Source organism: Passer domesticus, chromosome Z, assembly GCF_036417665.1.
Source record: "Passer domesticus isolate bPasDom1 chromosome Z, bPasDom1.hap1, whole genome shotgun sequence".
Lineage (NCBI taxonomy): Eukaryota > Metazoa > Chordata > Aves > Passeriformes > Passeridae > Passer > Passer domesticus.
In genome coordinates, this window is record NC_087512.1 from 3,303,444 (window position 1) to 3,327,935 (window position 24,492).

At 41.9% G+C, this 24,492-nt stretch overlaps 1 protein-coding gene across 12 annotated transcripts in view; it reads right to left on the bottom strand.

Annotated features, from left to right (window-relative positions):
* The window catches only part of SETBP1 (SET binding protein 1), a 265,843-nt gene that overhangs the window by 13,366 nt on the left and 227,985 nt on the right, over window positions 1-24,492 (bottom strand). The window contains exon 6 of one of the 12 annotated variants that reach the window (XM_064405211.1): window positions 4,133-4,665. The exons of the other annotated variants lie outside the window; for them this stretch is intronic. Coding sequence (XP_064261281.1) covers window positions 4,490-4,665 — 176 coding nt within the window. The 3' untranslated portion in view covers window positions 4,133-4,489. Of the gene's footprint in view, window positions 1-4,132; window positions 4,666-24,492 lie in introns of those variants that run through there. 12 annotated transcript variants of the gene reach the window in all.

The following is a 24,492-nucleotide window of genomic DNA, read 5'->3' on the forward strand; positions in this document are numbered from 1 at the left end:
GAAACAGTCGTGAGACAGTGTTACAGGTCACAGCTTGGTGGAGATAAACAGAGCAGTCTCTGCCTATTAGACCACACATCCTTCCAGAGCCTCAAATCTAGTATTAAGCATCTCAAATTGTATCCATTAAACTTCAATCTCTCTTTGCTCGGCTTCTCTAGTGCAAATGAGAACAATAATATACCATCTCAAGAGCAGTCCTGTGAAAATAAAATTATCAACATTCATGAAACATTCATCTATTCATACCGAGGCTTAGAAATGTGGAATAAATGAGACATGATGTCACGCACTGAATAGCAAGAGGAAAATCCAGCTCCCAAATAGCTGTTCATTAGGTGAGCTCTATACATTGAATAAAGCAGTGTCCCACAGAATAAGTGAGATATTTGACTAGGTAATTACCCTTTGGAGCTCTGTGCATGCACACCTGAGGTTTCACCACTACACAGTGCTTGGGTTTGTGCCTAAACAATATTTATTCATGAGTGTAGTGGGTGCACAAGAAATGTGCACATGTGGGTGCATGTATCAATACACACACACATATATGCACGTGCATATGGTACATAATAATGCTAACAACCTCATAAATTCAACATCTGGTTCTAATTAAACTGAAGGGCCTATATAAAGAGCCGTATGAAAACATGCAGCTGTAACCTGTTGACCTCTATTGATAAAAAAAGAAAAAAGTCTGTGAAGCTGTGTTTCAACATATCAAGGGACAATCACTCATTTTTTCAAAGGTAATCCCCCACAAACCACTTATCCTCTCAAATCTCTACCTGCACACAGTGTTTGCATTAGGGACCTTGATTTATGGATCCCCACTCCTTGGATGGAGAGGCCAACTTCCTGTTGCCGTGGTTACTTAGATCTTGGTTCAAGGTTAAACTACTCCCAAATCAAAATCAGTGGCAGGCACAGCATCTAACAGCCAGGTTATTGACTACCCTAGGATGCTTAAAGGTCAAAGACCAAAGTGCTGCTCACTGCCTTTGGGGTGAGTCAATATTTTCAATATTTTTATTCTGTTTCTTCTGAAGAAGTAGTTGCTGCTCAATTACCACCTATCTGGGTTTAGCAAGGTCATACAAATCATTGAGGAAAGTCCTTCCCCTACAGAAGAGATACAAATGTAATTAATTACTTCAAAGTCCACATGGCCCAATTGCAGCTCATCACTGGTGAATCATGGGTTCAGACATCTGTCTCTTGTTTTAGGAGCTTGGTTTCTTCAGCCTGTATCCCTCACCTCACTGAAAATCTCCTATATATTGAGGAATAAGGGTAATTTATGGATCTGGAGCAGTCAATAAGGGAGAGCCATCAGTTTTATTTCATGGATACCAGAGTGCAAGCAGAGATGCAGAGGCATTGTTGGAAACACACAGAGGTGCAGCAATTTGCTGACAAGGTTTTGATGCACACTGCAGTAGTGGAATGTCTGTCCTTCAGTGGACCTGCTGCTGTAGCATCACCATCTCTCATTGCACTTTTTCCTGTCAATTGGACTGCTCTGTTCAGTAGGCCTTAGGTAAGAGAAGGCCCTAGTTCAACCCATCTAAGAATCAGGTGAAAATATGTCATTTCCAACACTGTCACAGGGATGTAAGGCTATAAAATTCACATGCTCATTCGTTGAATCAGTATATTTTATTCTTTGGCACTGCCTCAGAAAGAGAGAAGATTCTGTGGGGGCTGGAACACTTTTGCCATGGAGACAGGCTGAGAAGAAATGAGAGTTTTTCAGATTAAGAGTGCACTGGGGAGACCATATAGCCCCTTCCAGTACTCGAAGGGAGCTTCAAAAAAAATTCTGGAGAGTGACTTTTTTTGCACACCCGGATAGTGATGGGACAGAGGGGAACTGATTTAAATTCCAAAAGGGGAGTTTTAGATATTACAAAGAAATACTTCCCTGGGAGGGTGGGCAGGCCCTGACACAGGGTGCCCAGAGCAGCTGTGGCTGCCCCTGGATCCCTGGAAGTGTCCAAGGCCAGGCTGGACAGGGCTTGGAGCAACCTGGGATAGTGGGAGGTGTCTCTGTCCATGGCAGGGGGGTTGAGACAAGATGGTATTTAAGATTCCTTCCAATCCAAACCATTCCATGATTCCATGGTGTACACTTGTGGCCTGACTCAGACCTTATTTATCACCTATCTGTTAATCTTTGTGCATTTCCTCCAAATCAGAACTCTTTTCATCCCATGAAAGACTCAAACCTTAACTCCTCTGAGTCCTACTGATAGCGCAGACAGCACCACATGCACATGCAAGCGAACAATGGGCAGCAAAGCAGGAAGGAAATACATCATTATGTATATAATGAGAAAGGGCACAGGGAAAGGACAGCTTCAAAAGCGGAGGTGGACATGAAGATTTTATCAGGAGCCTAAAACAGTGATGGTATGATTATAAAGAAATAATCACCATAATCATAAGTACAAAGGTGATTCAGGAGAAGCATGATTCTAGTTCAGGGCAAACTGGCAGAAAGCTTGCGTAGGAGGGAAGACAATGCTGACTTGAAATTGGCCTTTTCTTAAAGATTTATAGCATTTTTCATTCACTGGCTAAGCAACTTATGAGCTCTAACTGAAATGAATACATTAATTTTAAAGACCTGGTAATTATTGTTATTGTTATTAAGTGCTAACTTTTCAAGCAATGTGGTCCAGCTGCATTGTGCTGGGCTCTGTACAAATAGATTAATTTATTTGCCATGCTTTACTGTTAAATCATGATCACCCTGCTTATTGCATTCATCTGTTTTCTCTCATCATCTACTTGCACAGAAAGATTCTTGGACAATGTGCACCTTTTCTTCTTTAATCTGTGTACAGAATCTAGCACAACATGCACCCAGGCTGGAACTCAAAGTGCCAGTCCAAAAGAGATAATAAATGTTAATTTGCCATTGGAAAATGGAAAAAATCAGCTGACAAAAATTGATCTCAGTGAAGCTTCCACCAGGGAAGATTTTTCTTTAGAGAGTTCATTGGATTGGATTTGTACTCCCCACAGATTTCTGGAAATCTGTGGCTATACTTAAATTGTTTATGCATCTGACCATTGTTATTGGAAAACTCTTACAGATGTTTTTTTTTTCTTCCCAGTGTCTCTGTACAATGAAGCTATGCAATGCAGCTGTACAGGAATGCACGTCTAAACATGCACTTAGTGAGAGTATTTGCATTTTGATAACTCCTCAGTTTGGAATAAAGAACCAGAAGAAACCTCATATCTTGGTGAATCTTTTCTTAAGGCTGGTTTTAAATAAATCAGTCAAAAGTTTGGCATTGCATCATATTCCAGAAAGGAGAACTGAATTACTATGTGATAAATGTAGTTAAGAAAAGTAATTATTCTTCTTAAAGTAATATTATTACCTTTCTAACTTATGGAAGTAATTTTCCTGGGTTCTATTTGACGTGTATTATCATTTAAAATAACCGTACTTTCAATGTAAAGCACTGCTTTATGACTTTAAGTCCTTTTATCTTCCTCCCTTTTCCACCACCACATTAAAAACTTCAAATTCCACCTTTTCTAAGAGGGATTTTCTATTTTGCAGAATGTGTCCCCCTGAATAAAACCGAGTGCCTGTGGAATACTAATACAAAAAAAGTACTCCCATTGCCAACAGGCAAAAATTTAAGAGATGAAGTCTGCTTTATTTCATTCTAGCTATTTTCCTACCTTTTTTTTTAATCAGAATAGCTTTAGAGAAAGAAAGAGGGAGTCTGAGAAAGCCATCATTAGATAGATCTTCTGATCTTTATCTCCAGTAGCACAGTCAGAAGAGCTAATACTATGATGATAGCTTTGAAATCTCGTAGGAATTGAATAAAAAGAAGTGATAGTGATGAACTCCCAGCTAATAAACACAGAGTGCTTATTTCTGCAGAATGATCAATTTCCAGATGTCCTGAGGCTTGTCTGATACAGTTGATTTACTCATTCTCCCTCACTTCACTAATAAAGCTCAAGTCCTACATCAGATTAGAGAAGAGCTGGATTTCTTAAAGAGGCAGGAGGAGGGCTGGCATCATGGCATACAAATGCTGGGAGACACACTAATCTCTTCTGCCTCCTTCTATAACCACCAAGCTGTCTTAAACAGCTGCCTTCCTCTGCTGAAATCATACACTTTATCCACTTTGGGTTAGTACAGTAATGCAGACAATTAATTTGTTATCTTGTTAGTGGAAATTTAATGCAATGATCTAAAAGAACTCTTACATATTGTGATAAACTTTAGTGCCTCCAGGGCACTTCTCCTCCATAGGACTCATTTCACATCCCATCCATTATGTAAATGAGATGTGGAAATAGTTTAGTTCCCCTAATGTATTTGTACACTGATGGATTGCACAAAGTCAGCCCTACTGAAACTAATGAGGTTAAATGCATCTTGCCATTCCTTTCTACTTGGGTGAATCTCTGTGCCTGTGTTCAAGAAATGCAGCGTGAGTCTTCCTCTTCACTTCTTCATGAAGATAATTGTGTTTCCTGACAGGGAAACAGCAGTGGCAACTGCTGCAATACCTGAAGCCTGGCAAGGCATCTCTTCAGCCAGCAGAGCAATTCTGTGTCTCTGTGCAGATGTGGGATGGTCTGGGGGGGCTTCAGAACCTCTTCCAGTTTGGGGACAAGGAGCTGCATGCAATGACATACAGTATCTGATGACTATGTAGTTGTCAGCATTGTCAGTCAAAGGATTAAACTCCAGGAGAACAGGGAAAGAAAGCATTATTTTTCTGATCATCAGGACGAGTCTCAAGACTCCACTGCTCAGCCATAAAATGTAAGTAAGGAGTTCTTCCTAATATCTAAGCTTACCCTGCACTCTGTCAGTGTGAGGCCATTCCACCCTTGTGTTGTCACTACAGACCCTTTCCAAAATCCTTCTCCAGCTCTCTTAGAGACTCTTCAGGCACTGGAAGGGTCTCTAAGGTATCCCTGGACTCTTCTCTTCTCCATGTGAACACGCCCAGCTCTCTCAGCCTGGCTGCAGAGAAGAAGTGCTCCAGCCCTCTGAGCACCTTTATGGCCTCCTTTGGGCTTCTGCCAACAGGTCCATGTCTCTCTAGTGTTGGGGGCTCCAGAGCTGGACACATCACTACAGCTGTGGTGCCATGACAGGAGAGTCAAGGTGGAGAATCCCCAACTTCAGCCTGCTGCCCATGCTCCAGGGGCTGCAGCTTAAGAGGATGATCAACTGCAACCTGGATTTTAAAAGACCAGTCTCCTGTCTTTTTCATATTTGTGGTGAATTAGACTTCCTGGCAGATGCAGTCTTGCTCTTCTTTGCCTTTTGTTTTTTTCTATGGATTTCCTCTTCCCTGTACCAGGACAGGAAGAATCACAGACCTCCTTCCTCCTCTGCATATTGCCAGGGTGAGTCAGGAGACTGAGGGAGAAGGGACATACAGCCCCCATCACTGGAGATGGAGTCTGTGTGTCTGGAAGCTCAGGCTTTAGTGAATTCCAAGATGAACACTTACTGGATCTTGTGGGAGCAGTTCACAGTCCAGGGCAGCACAGGACTGTCACACAAGGTGACTGTAAAAGTGCTCCTGCCCTGTCCCCTCCAGCCCCACTGAGTGCCCTTCCCAGGCCCCAGTCCTTCAAACAGAGTAGGACTGGGATTCCAAAATATCATGGAAGAAGCACCAGATTTTTTTTTTGTTTGCTTGTTTTTTTTGTGGTTTTTTTTTTTGTGTGTGTGTTTGTGGTTTTGGTTTTTTTTTTCTTTTAAGGGTTTTTTTTTTTGTTTTTTTTTTTATGCCAGGATGTAATGAGCATGTGAAATTAGGATTTTTAGTGGAATTTGGATCAAAGTAGAAGAACACAGTAGTTATATGTGGGTGACAGCAATAAATAAATTTAATGAAAAGAAAACTCGAAGGGTCAAAAGACTAATTCAGAGTCAAAGGCTCTGAGTTCCCAGGCCTTGTGAACAGAGTTTTAAGGTAAAGGGTGCAGAATCAAAAGCTTTTCCTGCTCAGAGACTGAAAATTGAACAAAAAATTGCAGTTTACAGTTACTGGAGACTGACAGAATCAAGAGGGGCACACAGAGGCTGACAGGGTTTGAGAAATTAAATTTGCCATTAAATCTCAGCAAATGAATCATTTCATACACAGTGATGAAGAACTAAAGTGTCTCATAGAGGAGATAGTGCAAAAATTAAAATCTGTGAATGAGGTGAAATGAAAAAGCATTGTTTGAGGGAGGATGGTTAGGTGGAAAAATGAGACAAAGGGCTCTTTTTTTAAAAAAACATGAAAAGCCATTAGGTGCACTGAGGGGCAGAAATGGAAAAATCTCCAGGTAGGAGCAAGGAACCACCTAGAATAAGTAGTCCCTCCAAGATGAGCTGTCAGAGTGGATGAGGATTTGCTCACTGGGGAGAAAGAAAACAGAAGACAGGATTTCTTTCTCAAGAACACAGTTGAGGAAAGACAGATGGGGAAATTTCAGTCCGTAAGTAATGAGAAAAGTCAAGGGTGGTATTCTGAGTTGTTGTTTTTCTAAACAACAGGGATGATCATTTTTAAATGTGGCAGATAGAGCTGATATCCCCTAGGCAAGTAGGGTTGGGAGCAGTTTGTATTTATCACAGATTAAATGGGACACTGGCAGCTCTGGTAGGAGAGTGCTGGCATGAAGCAGAGCTGGAAGAGTCAAGTTGCCAGCGGGGGGAGGACAAATGATGCACAAGGGCTGGGCTGGAGTAATGATGGGAGTAATTTTTCAGGCACATCCATGGTACAAAACCTGATGAAAACTAAGAGGAGTTATAAATAATTATATCTATCTATATAAAAAATTATATATTTTTATATATAATTATATATATATAATATGTATATAATATATATAGAAATAATTAGCAAAAGCCTTCCTGATCATGCTCACCTGAGACCTTCACTAAGGAAACAGAGTGCTCCTCCAGAAATGGCTTCTTCATTCATGCATTAGCAAAAGAAAATATATGTTTGCTGTGTGAATTCAGCTGATGTATTTCTCTTGTTAACATAAATGTTATATTTGCACCACGTCAACTTCAGTAGTTCTGTCTGTAATACAGAATGATGATGGTGATGTCTGTACTAGAGAAGTAAACTGGGTCAGGGATGTTGCTCCATCCCAGAAATCCATCTGGTTACAGAAAAGGAGAAGAGAACCAGGGGAGCTCCTCCATAGTGGAATCAGTTCAGTAACATCTGAACTGATCCCCCAAGGGGTCCACACCTTTCTACTCACTGCAGCTGCAGGTGAAGGTGGCTGAGAAAGCACAAAGGTACTTGGGGACAGGTGGGGTGAGGATAGGCAGAAAGTCACAGGGCTTTCACAAAAGCATCCAAAGCTGATGATTTCTAAGTTAGCATTTTCCCTGCTGGGCAGGGCAGCAGAGCAATTTCATTTTTCTTCTTTATCTGTAATAAGCTGTACCACAGTTCTTACAATCAGAAATACTCAGTGTATGACATGCATTTGAAGTGAAATCTCAGCACTTAATAGAAGTCTCCATAGGCCTTGCAATATAGAAGAGGTAAAACTCCACTGCAACAGAGTTTTTATTTTTAGAATATCTCATGTTGGCTTTGTTTTAAAATCTGAGTCCATTCATCCCACTTTAATGCTTATGTATCATAAAATGTATGCTTTTTTTATCAGCAACAGAAAGGAAAAATAATGCACACTGGGAATGCATCTACTTTCTTCTCTTTTCTTCTTTATTTCAGATCAATAGATAAGGGGTGTTTTCTCACCTTTCATGAAGAAAACTATAGTAACTGACTTTACTATTAAAACTGAAATCTGTTTAAACAGATGTATAGCTAAACTTGTGAGTATTATTGATAATTAAACTCAGCAACAAATAAATTAAACAGCACTTGAAAACTACTAAAATATGTGAAAAATATCAAATACAGTACAATATTTGGCTTTATTTAAATAGCTCAGTGTTCCTATGAATGGAGAAAAGACAGACAGGAAAATCAGAACTTTCCTTGAAGTTCATCCTTTTGCTTTTATCCTGTTAAAAAACCCAGTGACACACTATTATTCTGACATGAACCTTAGTGCAAAATCTTCAGTTTTACATTCTTTTAAGAGGAAAATTCTGAAGGAAATACTTTTCTTAGAATGTTTTTCATTAAAATTCTTGCTGGAGACTGCTTCCTATAACAGTGGAAGAAGGATGGCAGAGAGACCACGTATAATAAGGTCAGAGAGTGCCTCTGTGGAGCAGAGCCACAAGAAGGGATATGACTGATGAAGAAAAGGTTAAAGAGGTGAAGAGTGCAAAGTGGAATGAAATAGGGAAATAGATGGAAATAGGAGACAAAGAATAGATTGGAAAGAAGTTGGAGGAGGGAAATCACTTATTACAGACATGTGTGAAAAGCAGATTGACAAGAACCAGAAGAAAGAGCATACATGGAAAAGTCTAAATGCTCTTAACCACTGACATTTGGAGCTATGCTATCAACTTTAAGGTTGCACATCTATGCTTGAGTCACTCTAAATTTGAAGAGAGCTTTTCTTCATGGATTTGGTGCAAGCCTGTCTTCAGTTTTCACATTTGCTGGAGCCAAAACAGAGTATTTTAGGTTCTCCAAGCAGTGAACTGCTCTCCCTATAGCCTGATACTCTTATTTTATAGCATCAGGCAGACAAAATACAGACTGGTGGATCAGGGTACGAATATGTTCCCTTCAAGCATCCTCTCTGAGGGAGCCTCATGATGAAGCAAAGATTATGCAAGCAAAGTTGAATTTTTTTAAATTTTTTTTTTAAACTACGACTGCTTTCTTGGGGTGGCAGAATTTGTACAAAAGCAAAGATGGAACAGAGACAGAATCTGCTGAAATTCTGGCCCTGACTGAGACTTTGGTCAGGTCACAGCCCTGTGGAAAAAACAACGAATGTCAGGAAACTGACAAGCATGAGCTCTCCAACCTTTATGCCTAAAATTAGGTTAACAGTGTACTTTCTTTTTTCAGGACTCTGTGTCCCAGTACAGACTGACACGAGGATAGGTCTCAGTTTCAGAAAATTGTTTGTAAAAGCTGGCCTTGTAAGTTTTGCAGAAAATATAGAATTCTGGAAAGAAGAACTCTAAAGGGACTTTATTTAGCAGTTTGGGTGTAAAAAAGAACTCAGGCCTTGTTTTTTCATACTGGGATATGTGCCCAGGAAAACAGCTCGATCAAATTCAGTGTTTCGAATTTTCTCTTCATAAACAAATTTATGGATTTGTACTTAACACGCTCCTGACAGTGTTTTCTTTTAATAACAAAGGAAATAGTGGGCTCATCTCACTTTAGGTGGCAGCAACTCATATTTCTACATGAGAGCTATGTATTTAAGGCTGCAAAGATAAAATTAGTGCAGTCAGAAGAGTGGAGTGGGCGTTTCAGCTGAAAAAGTGGGGCCTACTTTAGTGCAAGATTATTTATGCTCCAGGCTCCATTAGCTAAACTTTCACTGACCATAATAAAAGCTGAGAAATCTAACTCAGGCAGGGATCTTATGCCGTGGATATCCAGATTTGGGTGAGAGCAAGCATCCTCCCCCTGAAGCTCCACGGCCAAATCACCACTCAAGTGTGAATTCCTCCCACTCGAAAAGAGAGGCTCAAGTGTGGATGGTGCATCTCTGGGCCAGGAGTCTGAAGTCCATGCAGGCACCTGGTTGTATTTGAAATGCCCTGAGGTATTTGAAACATCCGAGGGAGGCTGGCAGATATGATAAAGGGCTTGAGACAAGACCTCTGCCCTTCTGCAAGAGCAGCTGGAGGCCAGGCAGGATATTCTGGGCATCTCAAATGACAGTTGACAACTATGTGTGGGCAAGTGAATCAAGTCCTGAGCCTCCATTCTGGCTTGTCCCAAAGTCTCTTGTGGGTAGGGAAATGTCTCGTCACTGTAAATATCCCCTTGTCACCTGTGAAGGAACAGCACAAACATGTCCTGTCAACTCTTCCCTGAGCAGGAGGTAAAATGACTGTGATGCAAGACATCAAGGTGTGTGGGCAGGAAATTTAAACCATGGAAATTTCCTCTGATCCTTTAGGATGGGTTTGCTACCCAGGCTGAAAATTAGGAATTTTTTTTTCCTGCCCCAAGGCAAGGGTCTTTGGCTTCACTTTATAAAGGAGCAAGCATATATTTCTATTTCCAGCAAACAGAGCATAAAAATAATAACAAAAAAAAAAAAGATGATAAATCTGTCAAATCAGCAATTTAAAATTTCAGGTGGGAGACAAACACAGGAACTTACAGGATCCAGCTCTACAATTGCTGTTCTGCACAGAGAAATCAATGAAACAAATATAGTCTATCCAGCTGATAGAAGAACAAGACATTCCTAAGTGCATAATTTGCTTCGTCTGTGTTTGAAACTACCTCAAAGCAAAAAAGGCAATATGTCTCAGAATGATGAGACAACTAACTAAGCTTAACATTTCCTCTCCCCTCTTGTTTATCCATTCTTCATAGTTCATTTAGTTTTGGTAAAAATACTCTGGAAGCAAAAGCATCATGATGACTTATGCACATGTATCACTTAAATCCAGCTCAACCTCTCAAAAAAAAAAAAAAAAAAGCCTCTCAAGGCAGCCTAAGTTATGGTTTTGTCTTAAGCTGGGTTTCTCCACAGGAATTTCTCTCCTTCCCACAAACAAAAGAGCCATTTCATCTAGAGCTGTGAATCCTCAGAGATAGAAAAAAATCCCCCATGAAATGCCAAAGACGCATGAGTAAAATATCTTCATTTATGAAGATTAACTGTTTAAATGGAGAAAAAAAATGTTGAGCAACTGGTGGGCATTTCCAGGGCTTGCTGTGCTATTTCTGTATCACTGTGCGGCTGTTTCTCATTCCAGGACTTAAAGGGGGGGAAAAAGGTCTTCTGTTTTTTTAAAAGCTCTGGAACTACTTGGCATGTGACTTCTAAAGTGTTTAGCACAGACTTAAAAAAAGTCATGGACATTTATCAGCCTAGGCCCAAAATCTACTTGCCTGCCTTGTATCATTAATGCTAATGAAAATACTAATGGCATTTCAATTGTGTTTCAAGAGAAATGAGCTGTTTCAACTGAATAGGAATTTTTAAAAAAATTCTACAAAGAGTTTATCTCCCTCCTTTTTTATTATTATTAATTAGATGAAGCATTTGGCTTCAATGAAGGCTGGGGTCCCAACTGTACAAGTAACATGGACATAGGAAATGAGAAATAAGCCATATCAGTAGATGGAGAAAGGAAGAAAAATAGTTAAGGACAAAAAATAGAATAGGAAACAGAAATACACAAAATGTTTTCACATCACTCAGTGGTGCCTAAGCTAAGTTATTTTAGTATTTCAGATGATCAACAGAGAGGAGACATCTCCAGAGGTCAAGTTATGCCACTTGAGCTAGGTGCCTGTGCTTGAGTACAATTCACTGTCCCTGAGTTACCCACACTGGCTGGTTCAAACCCACACAAACTTTCAGAAATCAACATGTGAGTGGCAGGCAAACAATCTCACCACCACCTAACAAGTCAGCAAGACATGCAGTGTGGTGATAGAACAAGAGGAAAATGCCCTTAAATTCCATGAGAGATTTAGACTGGATGTTGGGGAAAACTTCATGGAAAGGAATGTCAAGACCTGGCACCCAGGCACAGCTGCCCAGGGCAGTGGTGGATCCCCCATTCCTGGAGGGATTTAAAAGCTGTGTGGATGTGGCACTTGGGGACATGGGTCAGTGGTGGCCTTGGCAGTGCTGGGAGAACAACTGCACTCATGGTCTGGAGGGCTTTTCCACCTAAATGATTGTGTGATTTTATGTGTCACTGTCCTGTTCCCCAGCCCAGTTCCCTAGCACAGACTCCATCTCAGAGCTATTGCTGAGATGGGTGCAAGCAGTTCCCCTCTTCTGGAGCATAGGGATGGGGACACAGCTGGCTCAGATCTCCAGGTGGCACCACCAGGCTGGTCTTGCACTGTCAGGATGGAGCAGGACAGAGGTACCCTGCAGATGAAGGTGTCAGTAGGTGGTGCTGATGGCCCAGGGGTGCAAGCCCAGGTTTCACTGCAGCAGTGCACCCAGATCACGTGCTGTATTTGCTCTCTCCCACAGCTCTCATTTTCTCTGGAGATCTTACACATTCATCACATCACCTTCACAGATGGACAACATCCAGTGAAAACTTTAACTCTTAGTTTTTTGACTTTTAACTTTTTTCAATTGCCATCTTTACAAGGTTTTTTCACTCTTTTTTTAACCCCCCTGTCCTGTTGAAAAGTGGGAGTGACAGGGGAGATGAGTGGGTGCAAGGCAGGTGACCAAGGTCAACTCACCACAGATGGGGACAGGAAGGGGGTGCCCTTAGGAGGTTTTGTAATGGATGATGGGGGTGCCTCAGTGTGGCAAGAAGAGATGTGGTGTGAGACAGAGAGAAGGGGCATTTGCTACCAGGCAAGGTTTCTGTGTGGCAGGGGAAAGCACTAGTGCCTGCACCAGTGGGTGAGCAGACTTGGCAGCCCAAGTCTGGTCCTAGACCAAATGCTTTACATTTTGGAAATTTTCAGCAAGAAGATGAAGGAGTAGGAGATGCAATACTTTGCCTTAAAAGAAAAAAATTACAAAAAAGAGCCCCAAAAAATGTTAAAAACAGTGACAGTGGAAAACCACAAAAGTTCCTATGTTCTGATCTGCCCTGCCATGAAACCAGAACAAATAGGCTGCGGCAGAGTTTTAAGAGTCGATTATAAAACACCCCATCAGAACATAAACATCCCACATTGACAAAGTAATCTCTGTGGATCTCAGTGGGCCTGACCTGGTGCTGCCCTCTTCCTTGTATAGTCATGAATACAAATGCAAGGTGAATGCTGGCTGCCTTCTGATCGGGTGACATTTTACACCCATGTTACTGATGTCAACAACTGCATGAGGGAGCAGAGAATCAAACTCAGGATAACCACTTGCAAAAAATAGAAGAGCAAGCTGAAGGCATGTTTCCAAGCAGTCCAGGCATTTCAGGACTGACACTTTACATGGCTAAGTCAATCCCTTTTGCACTCCCACATTTACTTAGGGAAAAGCCTTGTGCTTTATGTTGTGCTGTAATACATTGTTGGAGCAGGCGCTGCCCTGTCTCGACAGGAGAGCTGTTCTCTGCTCCTGCCATCTCACTTTGTGGGTACTAAATCAGTGAGGAGGAATACCCCAGCAAAACTACTCCGATATCTCTGAGATCAAAGCCTGCAACCGTTGTCTCGGGCATGCAAAGGGAGAAAAATTACAGCTTGTCTCTCATTCTGTTCAAACAGTCCTTTCTCTTTTCACGCAAACAAACAAACAAATAAACAGCAAATGCCCTATTCCCACCTGGCGTTGCTGCAACGTTGTGTTTGAGGCTTTAAAAGCGTAAAAGTCAAACCATTCAAAATGATGGGTCCCGTAGCTAATGTAACATGGTCCCAGGGGTACCTATGTAGTGTATGGTATTGCTGCACATGGTATTAACTTTTATGCCTTCGTCTATATATGCAATGTGGCTCATTTATGGTTGCTCTGGGAACCACTATGTTTACATAAATTTTAATTTCCTGTCTTTTGTTTGTTCTCTTTATCATCTTTCTAAAACAAAATTTTCCTTGTGAATTTTAGTGCTCAACCAATTATCCGCAGATGGAGGCACAGGAGAATTGACATCCTCTGGTTTTTCCATGTGGCCCTGGCAATGCGCCTCCGCTCCGGTTTGGAATTCCACTAGGAATGGCGGAGCTCCAGCGGTGACACTGTGCTTCTACCAGAGCAGGCCTGTTCCCACGGGTCGTGGCAATTTTGGTCCTGTGTCTCCTGGGATCTGGCCAAAACCTTCCTGCTGAGTTGACATGGGCCATGTTTACTGTATCATAACTCATTTTCCTTGTTTTGTTTTCCTTTTAAATGAATTCAGCTCATGAATTGAGTGAATCTGGTAGTTGACTTGATCCATCCATACGTGAGCTATATGCCTTCAGATTTTGGTGTGAAAGCCCTTTGTCACCTGCTCTGATAACTAAAGCAAGGTGTTTGCAGCTGCTTGAAATATGTCTTTGGTTGAAGCTTGCTAAACTAGTGCCTTGCTCAGAGCAGACCATGTTGTAAAACATCACTATAAATGATTGAAACTGTAGAGATGCCAGTTGCACAGAAACAAAATCCATGATGGTCCAGCTACAGATTAATGCAGTGATCTTCATGAACTTGTAATTAAAATTCAGTGTTGACAGGACCAAGCCCTGCTACTATATTTTAGGGAAACAAGGAATAACAGATAAAGCTAAATTATAATAGGTCGATGCAGCAAATACAAGAAAAATATGGCAGTTCTCAGCAGCTGTGATAGGAATCCTTCCTCTTCTTGAATAATAAAGGCTTTTGCTAATTTTAACCAGAGCTGAATCTGAAAAACCTGCAGTCACATGTGACTCACAGAGCCCCAAGGGAAGGGGAGGTGGGGGGAGATATGTGTGTGTGGATGTCTGTGTGTATAATCTAACAGTGCCCAGAGCTTTTGAGATCCTGGACCACTTCAATCGCACAGGCCAGATTCATTAAAAACCCTGGCTACATTCCAGCAGTTAAAATTGAAGCGGCATATTTATTGCATTTTGCTCAAATAAATCTGAAAACCTGTGAATCATATCCCTCGGAGAGATGGAGGGAAGGAGTAAACAGTCTCAGGCTGGCTCTCAGGAGCAGGGCATGGTGAGGAACAAAGATGCAGGAGGGTCATGGCCGCAGGACGCTCGAGGAGACAGAGGGTTTGGGAGGCTGAGGGCTCACTCAGTCGCCATTTTCTGTGACTGAGAGGCTGCTCTGCTGGCCTCAAACCCTCTGTTTGGTTTTTTTTCTGTTTTTTTTATACCCCTGTGCGCACACACACACACACACACACAGATGCATGCATATATTTTAAAGAGCTCCTCAGCTTATGCAACTCTGCTCTGCAGCCCTCTGTGGTTTTCCAGATGCTGTTCATGACGCTGGCACCTCACCCCACTTGCAGCTGCATTCAGCTGGGATTCAATTACAGCCTGTCTTGCAAAAGCAGATTGGTTTTTCTAAGATAAAATATTTTGGGGAGGATTTTTATTTTCCCCCCTCCAAAAAAGCCATTTTTATTAGGACGGGAGAGGCATGACTTGTAGATTGACTTTGCCAGGTGCTGTAAGGGCTCCAGATAGGTCCTTAGCACCCACAGTATTGTTTTACTTCAGCACTTAGAGAACATGCAATACCCCACAGCTTTCAATTCTGTGAGAAAAAAAGTGCTGGCAGAGCAGGATCCAAGCTGCTCCCACGGGGAAACTATCAGAAACAGCACATAGATAACCATTTTTACCACCACGATTTTACCAGCTGTGATCAGCTTAAAATTAGGAAGCCTAAGTATTGATTTTCTTCCTTTTTTTTTTTTTCCTTTTTTTTTTGAATGGCATTTTTTAGGAATGGCATTTAGTTAAGTGTTGCAAGAGCAGGAGGTGATAGAATAGTCCTCCAAAGTCCAACATGAACCTTGTTCAGGCTGTTCCTAAGACGATGCTGTGCAGGGGGGAGGTCCCATGTCTTGGCAGCAGGGTGCAAGGGAAAGGACAGGTTTGCAAGGCTTTGGGACCGAGAGAGCTCTGAGGAGCACAAGGGGCTGGCAAAGCTGTTTTCAGCTTCAAGTCCATGTTTTCAATTCTTCACATCCTCCCACTCAATTATTAGTTGCACTAATGAATGCAAATTAACAATGTTATTGCTTTCTTCAAGCTTTGGATGGTGCTCAGAGGTATGAAGGTATGGTGTTTCTTAAACAAAAATATGCAAAGGCTGTTTGCTGTTTTTTGGACCAGTCAGAGAAACAATAATAGTCTTATTTATTAGATCAGTACAGCCCTAGCTTTCCTCAGCCTTTCTAAGTAAGTTTTATTTGCATGCCATTAAATCCAAATGCTTTTTTTCAAAGACTTACTGAAGTCTGTTGCAGAGGAAGCAGCTTTAGCACAAAGGAAGGGAACAGACTTGGAAATAGGGCTGCACGACTTTGATGAAGGAATTTCTTCAAATTATAATAAAGATGGAATAGCTAAGGCAGGGAGAGCAGCGAGGAGGGCAGTGCAGGCGTGGTGCAGCAGCAAAGGCCCTCAGTGTGTGTCCTCTTCATGCCACTGAAAGGCTGATGGAGCTCTGAGCTTTCACGGGTCTCTCCCTGCCTGTTTGATGTATTTAGCTGCAGAGGGAAAGCTTGCAGGGGCCGTGAAGGAGCCACACTGCATTAAAGGGATGCAGGAGTGGCTTGTGGCTGAGAACAGCTCAGCACAGCTCCCCCAAGCCCACCTGTGGAGCTCCTTCTGCCAAAGGGCCCGGGCACAGAGAGAGAGGTGAGAGGTGAGGACAGGGTTTGCTTTGCTAAACTTCCCTGCTCTGGGTTTGGTTTTGGGAAACAGCATCCAGTGGTGGTTCAGATGGAGCTCCTGTTTGATCCGAGTCCCAGAGGTTAATGACAGCTTTGCATGTGTCTCATAACACCATTTGCTAGAGCGGTGCAAAGGGGTTTTTTTTAATATATATTAACAGATGTGGTTACCCAGACCCCCTGGAGGTGAGAAACATGATCCTTATTTCTAGTGGGTGAGACTAAGCAATCCCATTGATTTTATATCATGGTTTCTCTTGTGTTTTAATGAGGAGGCAAAAACTGAACCCTAAAGTCAGAGTTTCTGTATTACACCAGTCATACTTCTGGGATGAAGACAGAATGTTTAATTCCCTAAATAATGTTTCTTTTCCCAATTAGAGAATTTGGAGACACAAACAGCAACTGGAGGTCCTCTCCAGAGGTCTTAGGGGAACATCACCATCATAGCAGGATGACATTGGCAAGAGGTGGTATCCTAGGGACTGTGGAATAAATGAAGGATTTGATTTATGGAAGACAACACTGAGGGCCTTCAGCACCTCTGAAGTTCATTGTACATAATAAAAGGAAAAACCATTGATAACTATTTTAATGAACTGATCCTCAAGTATGCGAAATAAAATATAGTGAAAAGAAGGAAAAGAGAGGTAGTTTACCCTTCCCACACATGGCACTTAGAGAGCCTGCTGCTCTCTATTTCCTGTGTCTGTTATCCCCACCTGCATATTTCTGACTACCTAGTGGGCTGCTGAAAGTGTATTGGTTGCTTTATGTTTTTTTCACAGCAGAATGTGTATCTCAGCAGCTTTATTTTGTAAAAATGATATTAAAAAAAACCAATCAACAAACAAACAAACAAACAAACTTCCCCCAAAAAAAGAAAAACTCCAAAACCTGAAGAACCCCCCCCCCAAAAAGCAACAACAACAACAAATCAACCAAAGGAAAAAACCAACCCAAAAATCCCCAAACAAAAACCCCTTCAAACCAAAACACAAGTTCTTGCCAGTGTTGACAGGGAGGAATTGAGGGTAGGTAAGGAAATGTTGTCTAAATATTAGCCCATCTGACTACTGGAATGTGTTTAATAAAGACATTTTTCATGATAGCATGGTACAGTGTCCACTAAAGACTTCACTGGATTTCTATTGACTGCAGTGTGCTTTGGATTGGTCCAAATACAAAATAAAATAACATAATGTAATATAATATAATATAATATAATATAAACATCTATTTTGTCAATTTTGTGAATGTGTATTTAGCTGAAAGATTTCCACTAAATGGAGTAAGAGTTGTGAAGCTAAATCTCCAGGTATGACTTCAAAGGTTTGGCTGGAGAATTTTAATATATTTATTAAGGCTAAGCAGGACTTCAGCGAATGCAGTTTAAAAGTAAAAGCATGGGCCTTGAAACGCAGTGCCAGCTCCCTGCTAATTCCCTCTCCCCTCAGCACATATATTTTCCTTTAAGGAAAAACAGGGAGCTTGCAGACCACTTGTGTGGCACGTTATTTGCCGCCTGCAAATAGAAACAGGCATGTGGCAGGCCTCCGAAAAATGCAGTTTGTAACTGTAAGACCAACTGACCCTCAACTGCGGCAGCACTTTGTGGCCCCCACATGCAAACAATCATCTATTGATTCCCAAGGCATCCAGCTTCAAACCCGCCCTTGTTTTCCAGAGACCTCCAGTTGCAGGAAAGACACTGTCCTGGATAATTCCCCCCGCCCGGGGGCTGCTCGGTATTTCTGCTGCTCGCTTGAAGTGTTATCAAAATAACAACGGCTTGCAAAGCAGAATTATTGAATGTTGGTTTTTCGCTGTTTCAGAGTAGAGGCGATGAACTCTTGGCCGCACAAATGGGCTTTTATTGCCGCCCTTTTGGCACATCTGCCAGAAGGAATATTGAGGAATATGATATGGGAAATATACAGCACCGGGAGGAGGGATGGAGTAGATCAACCACCACTGCAGTGTTTCCCAGGGCAAATTTCAGTGAATCAAAGGCCATCAAGGAAAGCTGCTTAAGCCTCTGTGTTCTCTATAAGCACATTACTCTATGTTTGCCACAAACAAATCTGCTTTATGGGCTATAGGGAAGACAGGGAAGGACCTTTAAAAAATGAGACTGGAAAAGTAAATGCTCTTGAACCATATTTCAGATCTTCTTCACCACAGAAAAAGCCTGCATTTCCATTGTTTCCTTCAATCAAATTGGAATTATTTAGATCCTTTAGTATGTCAGTAACTTGGCGGTGTGAGGTACAGAACAGCCAGGCAGCACACACCATACCTCTTCACCAGACATTTGGGATGGTCTGTGATCATAGCACAGAATCAGGCAATCATTAGGGTTGGAAAAGCCCTCCAAGTTCATCAATTCCAACCATTAACCAGCACTGCCAATCCCACGCCAAAACAATACTTTTGCTTGGGGAAGTTGGTGTAGTCTGTGATGGGCAGGGATGAAGCCTGTGACTGCACTGTCTCCCAGCCAAGGCAGCAACTCCTCTAGCCTAGGCAGAAAGGATTTGTGTTTCCACTGGTACGTTTAGGTAGATTGATATCAACTAATTGGAAGTGCCTGATGGGCATGGTCAGAGCTTGTGACTCAGCTTGGGGATATGTATCTCAGGATGGAGATTCCACTGACTCCTCTCCACTTGCTTTTGCCCTCTCTCGTCCCAGATGAAACAGTCCTTAATCTCTGCTACTGAGTGAGACCCTGATGGAAGGTGGTGCATTATTCTTAGTGTGAGTCATCCCAGCAAGCCAGGGCACTGACCTGGCACTGCCTCTGAGGAAGATGCAGGATCCACTGAATCTCTAACAACACCAGTCACAGCCCTCACTCCCTCGTGGCATTTCTTCCAGGTGATTAGGGGGCTTCACTTTACAAAGCATGTGACACATTAAATATAAACATGCACACACACATACAAAAATTTAAAAAAACTAGAAAAGGGGAAAAAAAGAAAAAAGAAAAACGACAAACCTGGGCTTGTGAGGCTTGTGTTGAAGAGCTAACAGGTGAGCCCTGAAGGAGAGCACCTCATAGGCTAAGGAGATATTAATTGCTGCTTAGGGACCTGAACTTCCAAACTGTAGAATATATCTCCCAGTAGATCCAGGGAAGGTTTGTGGCAGAAAATTGTTAACCTTACTTTCCCCTGAAAGAGGCATTCAGCTCACAAGAATAACAAACAACACAGGCTAAAGCAGGGGAGCTGTGGCTACATGCAAAGCAAGAGCCATGAGGGAATTTCCTTTTTTGTCTGAATCTTACTGTATTAAAAACAACTGGACAAAGATTGCAAGGGAAGTCTGGGTGGTAATCTGAGCATCCTGTTCTGACCAGCACGCAGAAAGACTATGGGAAGACAGAAGCCACACAGACAAATCCTGCCAGCTACTACAGCCATAACAGCTTGTAATTGCATTGCAACATATTCTTCTTAAAAGTGGAAACTTTACAAAATGAGTGATGAGTGCATGTCAGATGTCTTAAAAAAAAGATTTAAAGTATCCCAAGGAAACAAACAAACAAAAAAAAAAAGCAGGATGGACCCTTCTTATATTGGGGATGAGAAAAAATAACTTACTCCCATTAATACATTGTTGTTTCATGTATTTGCTCCCTGCAAATGCATGAAACAACAAGGTGAACACAATGGAAACTATTTCATATTTGAGAAAAATTAAGTAATTCCCTAAACTGCTGCTATCTGAGAGCATTAGGATCTTTTGGGATATTACAGTATTGTTAGAACATTGGGATCATGTCTCCAGATAATTCAGGAGAAAGAATGACTCAGTGGATGTTTTACTGGGAGGCTGTGGAAGCAATCAGTGCTGAAGTTAATCAACACTGAAGTTTTATGTTTATGGGGTTTTGACAGCCCCAAACATGCGGTGACAGAGAAGGTGCATACACAATGATGTTTGAGCTCAGAAACTCAAAAAATGAATTTTTGCAGATTTTGAGTGATGTATAGGCTGGTCCTGTCCAGTGTGACAGATATCACTCCCTTGAACCAAAGCACAGTTTAAAAACTCTTGGATGAACACCTTACCACTTCTCCCAAGGACTTTCCTGGGGCTATCCTTATCCTTCAGCCTGGATTTTGTTTCTTAGAGTAAAAACCACACTCCAGGACTGACTGGTCTTCGTTTGTCTCCAAAGGGAGCAATTACTGAGACTTTCAGTTCATTTCCCACATTTCACATCCCCTTGCTCTTTTGCCCTATAGGAAATGAGGTAGAGAACATACAGGCTGTGACCAGCATTACACATTGCTAAGGATAAATCAGGTTCCAGTCTACAAAAAAGTAGCTTTCCCCTAAGAACATCTTTCTCACTCCTTATCATTCCTGCAATCCTTGACTGACTTGTATTCAAGGGTTATTATGCCAAATCTCTGATAATGGATCTCTGCTCCAGACCCAGCTTTTGATGGGTGAATGTCTGTGTAATTGCTTGTTGCAGTAATCTTATGGCACTTACTCTTTTCCTTGAAAGAATCCCATCTAATTCCAATAGTTAACCTAACAAATTTTGTGTACTTAGTTTATTTTCCAAGCCCAGCTTTCAGATGGGGAGGATGATGAAACTGTTGCAACAGATATTCCTTGAAGAATTTGGTTCATAGAAACTGAAAAGAAAAATAGTATATCTATCTCTCTGTATATAGATATACATATATATATAGATGTATGTTCACATATGTACCCACTCTTAAAATCATGCATATCCTCAACAATTACTATGAAAATTAAGTAATGCTTTATTTACTTAGACTCCACAGACCATGGCATGTGGGAGGAAAAAACAAGTTATGTCTGAACATTAATATGTGTGTTTCCAACTCAAAGTTTATTTTTCCTTCTCGGAGTGATATTTGTCATTTACTTAAAACCCAGACCATAACAAGGCATACATTGATCTTCCAGTACATTTTTCTTTCAGTGTTCCTTCCACAGTCTCCTCCTTCCTTTAACTGTTTCCCAAGTTCCTAAACTAGATTACATCAGTTCAGGAGCAGGAGTCCTGAGTCTTTTCTGCTTTTGGAGAGCAAAGTGACTTAGCACAAAAGTTGGAGAGGGAAGAAGACAAAAAGCCACAACTGAATGTCCAGGGATCCTGCGGTTATGACTTGTCTGCCTACTAAAAATGCTGTTCCTCATTTTCTGGTGTGTTCCTTGAAAGCACGTCTGCCTGCGTTGGTGGGTCTCGACTGTCCAAGTTTAGGTCAGATATATTAGAAATGGAAAAGCCATATTAGCTCAGCTAGCCCATCCTTCCAGCTGTCCCAGAATAGGTCAATTCATTCATCCTTAAATGACTGGGCTTCCCCAGCTTCCCTGGGGAACACTATTTCAAAGCCTGATAGGTTTTCCTTCCACAAGCCTCTCCTGATGTTAGATTAATTTAGTTTTGGATACTAAAGGGGAGGGCTTAAAAACTGTCTTCTGATGCGGGAAGGACAGTGCTGCGTGTGCTTAATTCAAAAGAAGAGATCTTTCAAGCTTCCAAGCATCCGCAGAAAAGGGTTCTTAAAGGACCCTCAACTGGCCGAGTGAGGCACCAGTCAATGCAAAGGTTGTTTTTGCACATGGATATTGATAGATGAACAATCATATGTGAATGTATACATATATACATAATTCAAAAATAAAGAGTTATTAAAAGTTGGTTTCAGAGCTTATCTGAAATCGTTATCTGAAAGCTTTCTGAGTGGTCATCTCACTGGTCCTTCTGCCACAGGTTTGAGACTGCCTCCAGGGACAGATGAACGAGTGATTTAAGTAGGATGGAACATGACTCTTGCTGTAAGTAAAACGTTACACAGCTTCTTTTTATACAGTGTACCTTAGCTGTGGAAAGAGCTCTTCACAGCTGTGATGAGAACCCTTCCAGGCTGTACATACCTGTTAACCTAGATTGTCTAACCCTGCTCCATGAATGAGAATAAGACCTTTAATAATAATAATAATAATAATAATGATGGTACAAAGTCCTCCTCAGGCTGCGTGGCACTTGCTGCACTGACAGCAGACGTGCTCCTGTGGCTGGGAAGATGCTGGAGGAAGCAGGAGGAATGGTCTGGCTCTGGCACAGCCCCATTCAGAGTGACAGCCTTTTAGGGTGGTTTGTGCTGAAGCCAGTTCAGCAGTATTGCCCACATTACCACTGTTGTTTTTCTTTCTCTGCAGGCACTTGGTGCTGTTACTCCCTTGTCCTGGCTCCAACACGCATTACTCACTGACCTCTTTTCAGTCTCTGTGGCTCTCTTCAACACTGGCTTTGCTGGCTTTAAGAATTAGGGATCTAATTTCTCTTACTGGCCTTGGCAAAAGAACTGGCAGTTCAGCTCCATTTTTTATCTGGCCTTGGTCTTATGTGTTACCTTCTCCCCAGGAATTTGCCTCTTCCTACCTACCAACTAAGCACATAATTTATGCTGTGGCCATAGCAATAATTAATATTTAAAAAAATCTTTTCTCACCAAGAAAATGTTATTGTCCTCCCGGACAGAGGCGGGGATAGAGGAAAGTGTTTGGGCATAAATGTGCTGCCACTAAGTTTTTAAATTAAGACACTAAGGCTGTGTAGGCTGAGAAGGAAGGGAGATTAGACAGACAACACATGCACAGCATCCCAAGATATTTCATGGCACTGAGGGTCTGAGTCCCTGATTCATCCAGCATGGCTAATGGATCTTCCAGCTGGCCTGGTCAACAAACACTTGCCAAAGGCAATGCATGCATGTTGGAGGTGGCCGTGTTGGCTCTTCACCTGCTCAACAGAAGCCCTAAATTGTCTGGTCTGGATGGCTCTGGCACCCTCCCTTTGAAATTTTCTGGGAAACTAATCAGAGGAAAAAAAAGCATAAAAAGCATCCCTGGAAATTTAGTTGAGGTCTTTCTGTCACCCTTTTGTCTTCCAAAGTTTGGTTTTGAGAAAGATCAAATAGACATGCATGAACTACAAGGGAAAGGCAGAAGAGAAACATTGTCCTTGGCCCTTATGCAATAGGGGAAAAAATAGGTTGTAAGGTGCAAATTAGGTGTTTTTCTGTCCTCTTTTTATCCATTAGAGATTCACTGAAGTGGTGTGAGAAACAGCATTCCCTGAAAAGCATCAGAGGGAGAGGGCAAATGGTAACTCCCTCCAAAAGAGCAGGATTTGAGTTCCTGGAGCTGTGGAGCACTGAAATTTTCTGCTGCCTTCTAGTAAATAGAGATACTACTCCACTGAGCTGACAGTGATGTGACACAGCCTATGGCTGTGATATTGCTGTGATTTAAATAGATCAAAAATGGGCCACCATGACTGCAGTGAACAGACAATGGCAGAGGTGTGGATGTGAGAACAGACAGGTAGAAAAATGGGCAGGGAGAACGAGCAAAAAATAGTATTCTCTAAACCCAAACTGGAAATGAAAAGTCACAAGGGTGGCTTTGCCTCCTCCACAAGTTCATCCTGAGGAAGTCACCAAGTCCCCCAATTCTCACCACAAATGCAGGGCAGAATCTGCAATGATGAGCACATAGGCAGCTGCCAAAGTTATTCTCTAGAAATAATAAAATGCTGAAGCCTTTTTTTTTCCTTCCCCAGCCATATGATTTCTGCTGATGGGAGACCTACAAAGAAACAGGCCAGCACCAGAAGAATGCCTGAGGCTGCTGCAGATGGCCAGGTCCCTCAGGATCTCAAAACCAGCCGAACAAACAGGCTGTGGCACTCCAAAAAGTTCACAGCATCTCCATATCCTGAGCCACACCGATCTTAATACCAACCCCTGCTCATCAGAAATGCCCTCAGCACCCCAGGAGCAGCTTAAACCCAACCATATGCAGCTCTCTGTGTGATCTCTCCACAAACAAGTGTTAAGATTATGCTAAGACCCCATGTGTTCAGCAGCCTCCCTGTTCCTACAGATGAACCGACCTCGAAGCTGTTAATTTTACAGATGCTGCTAAGCCAGAATCTGAGTTATGAGAATCTCTAAACATTA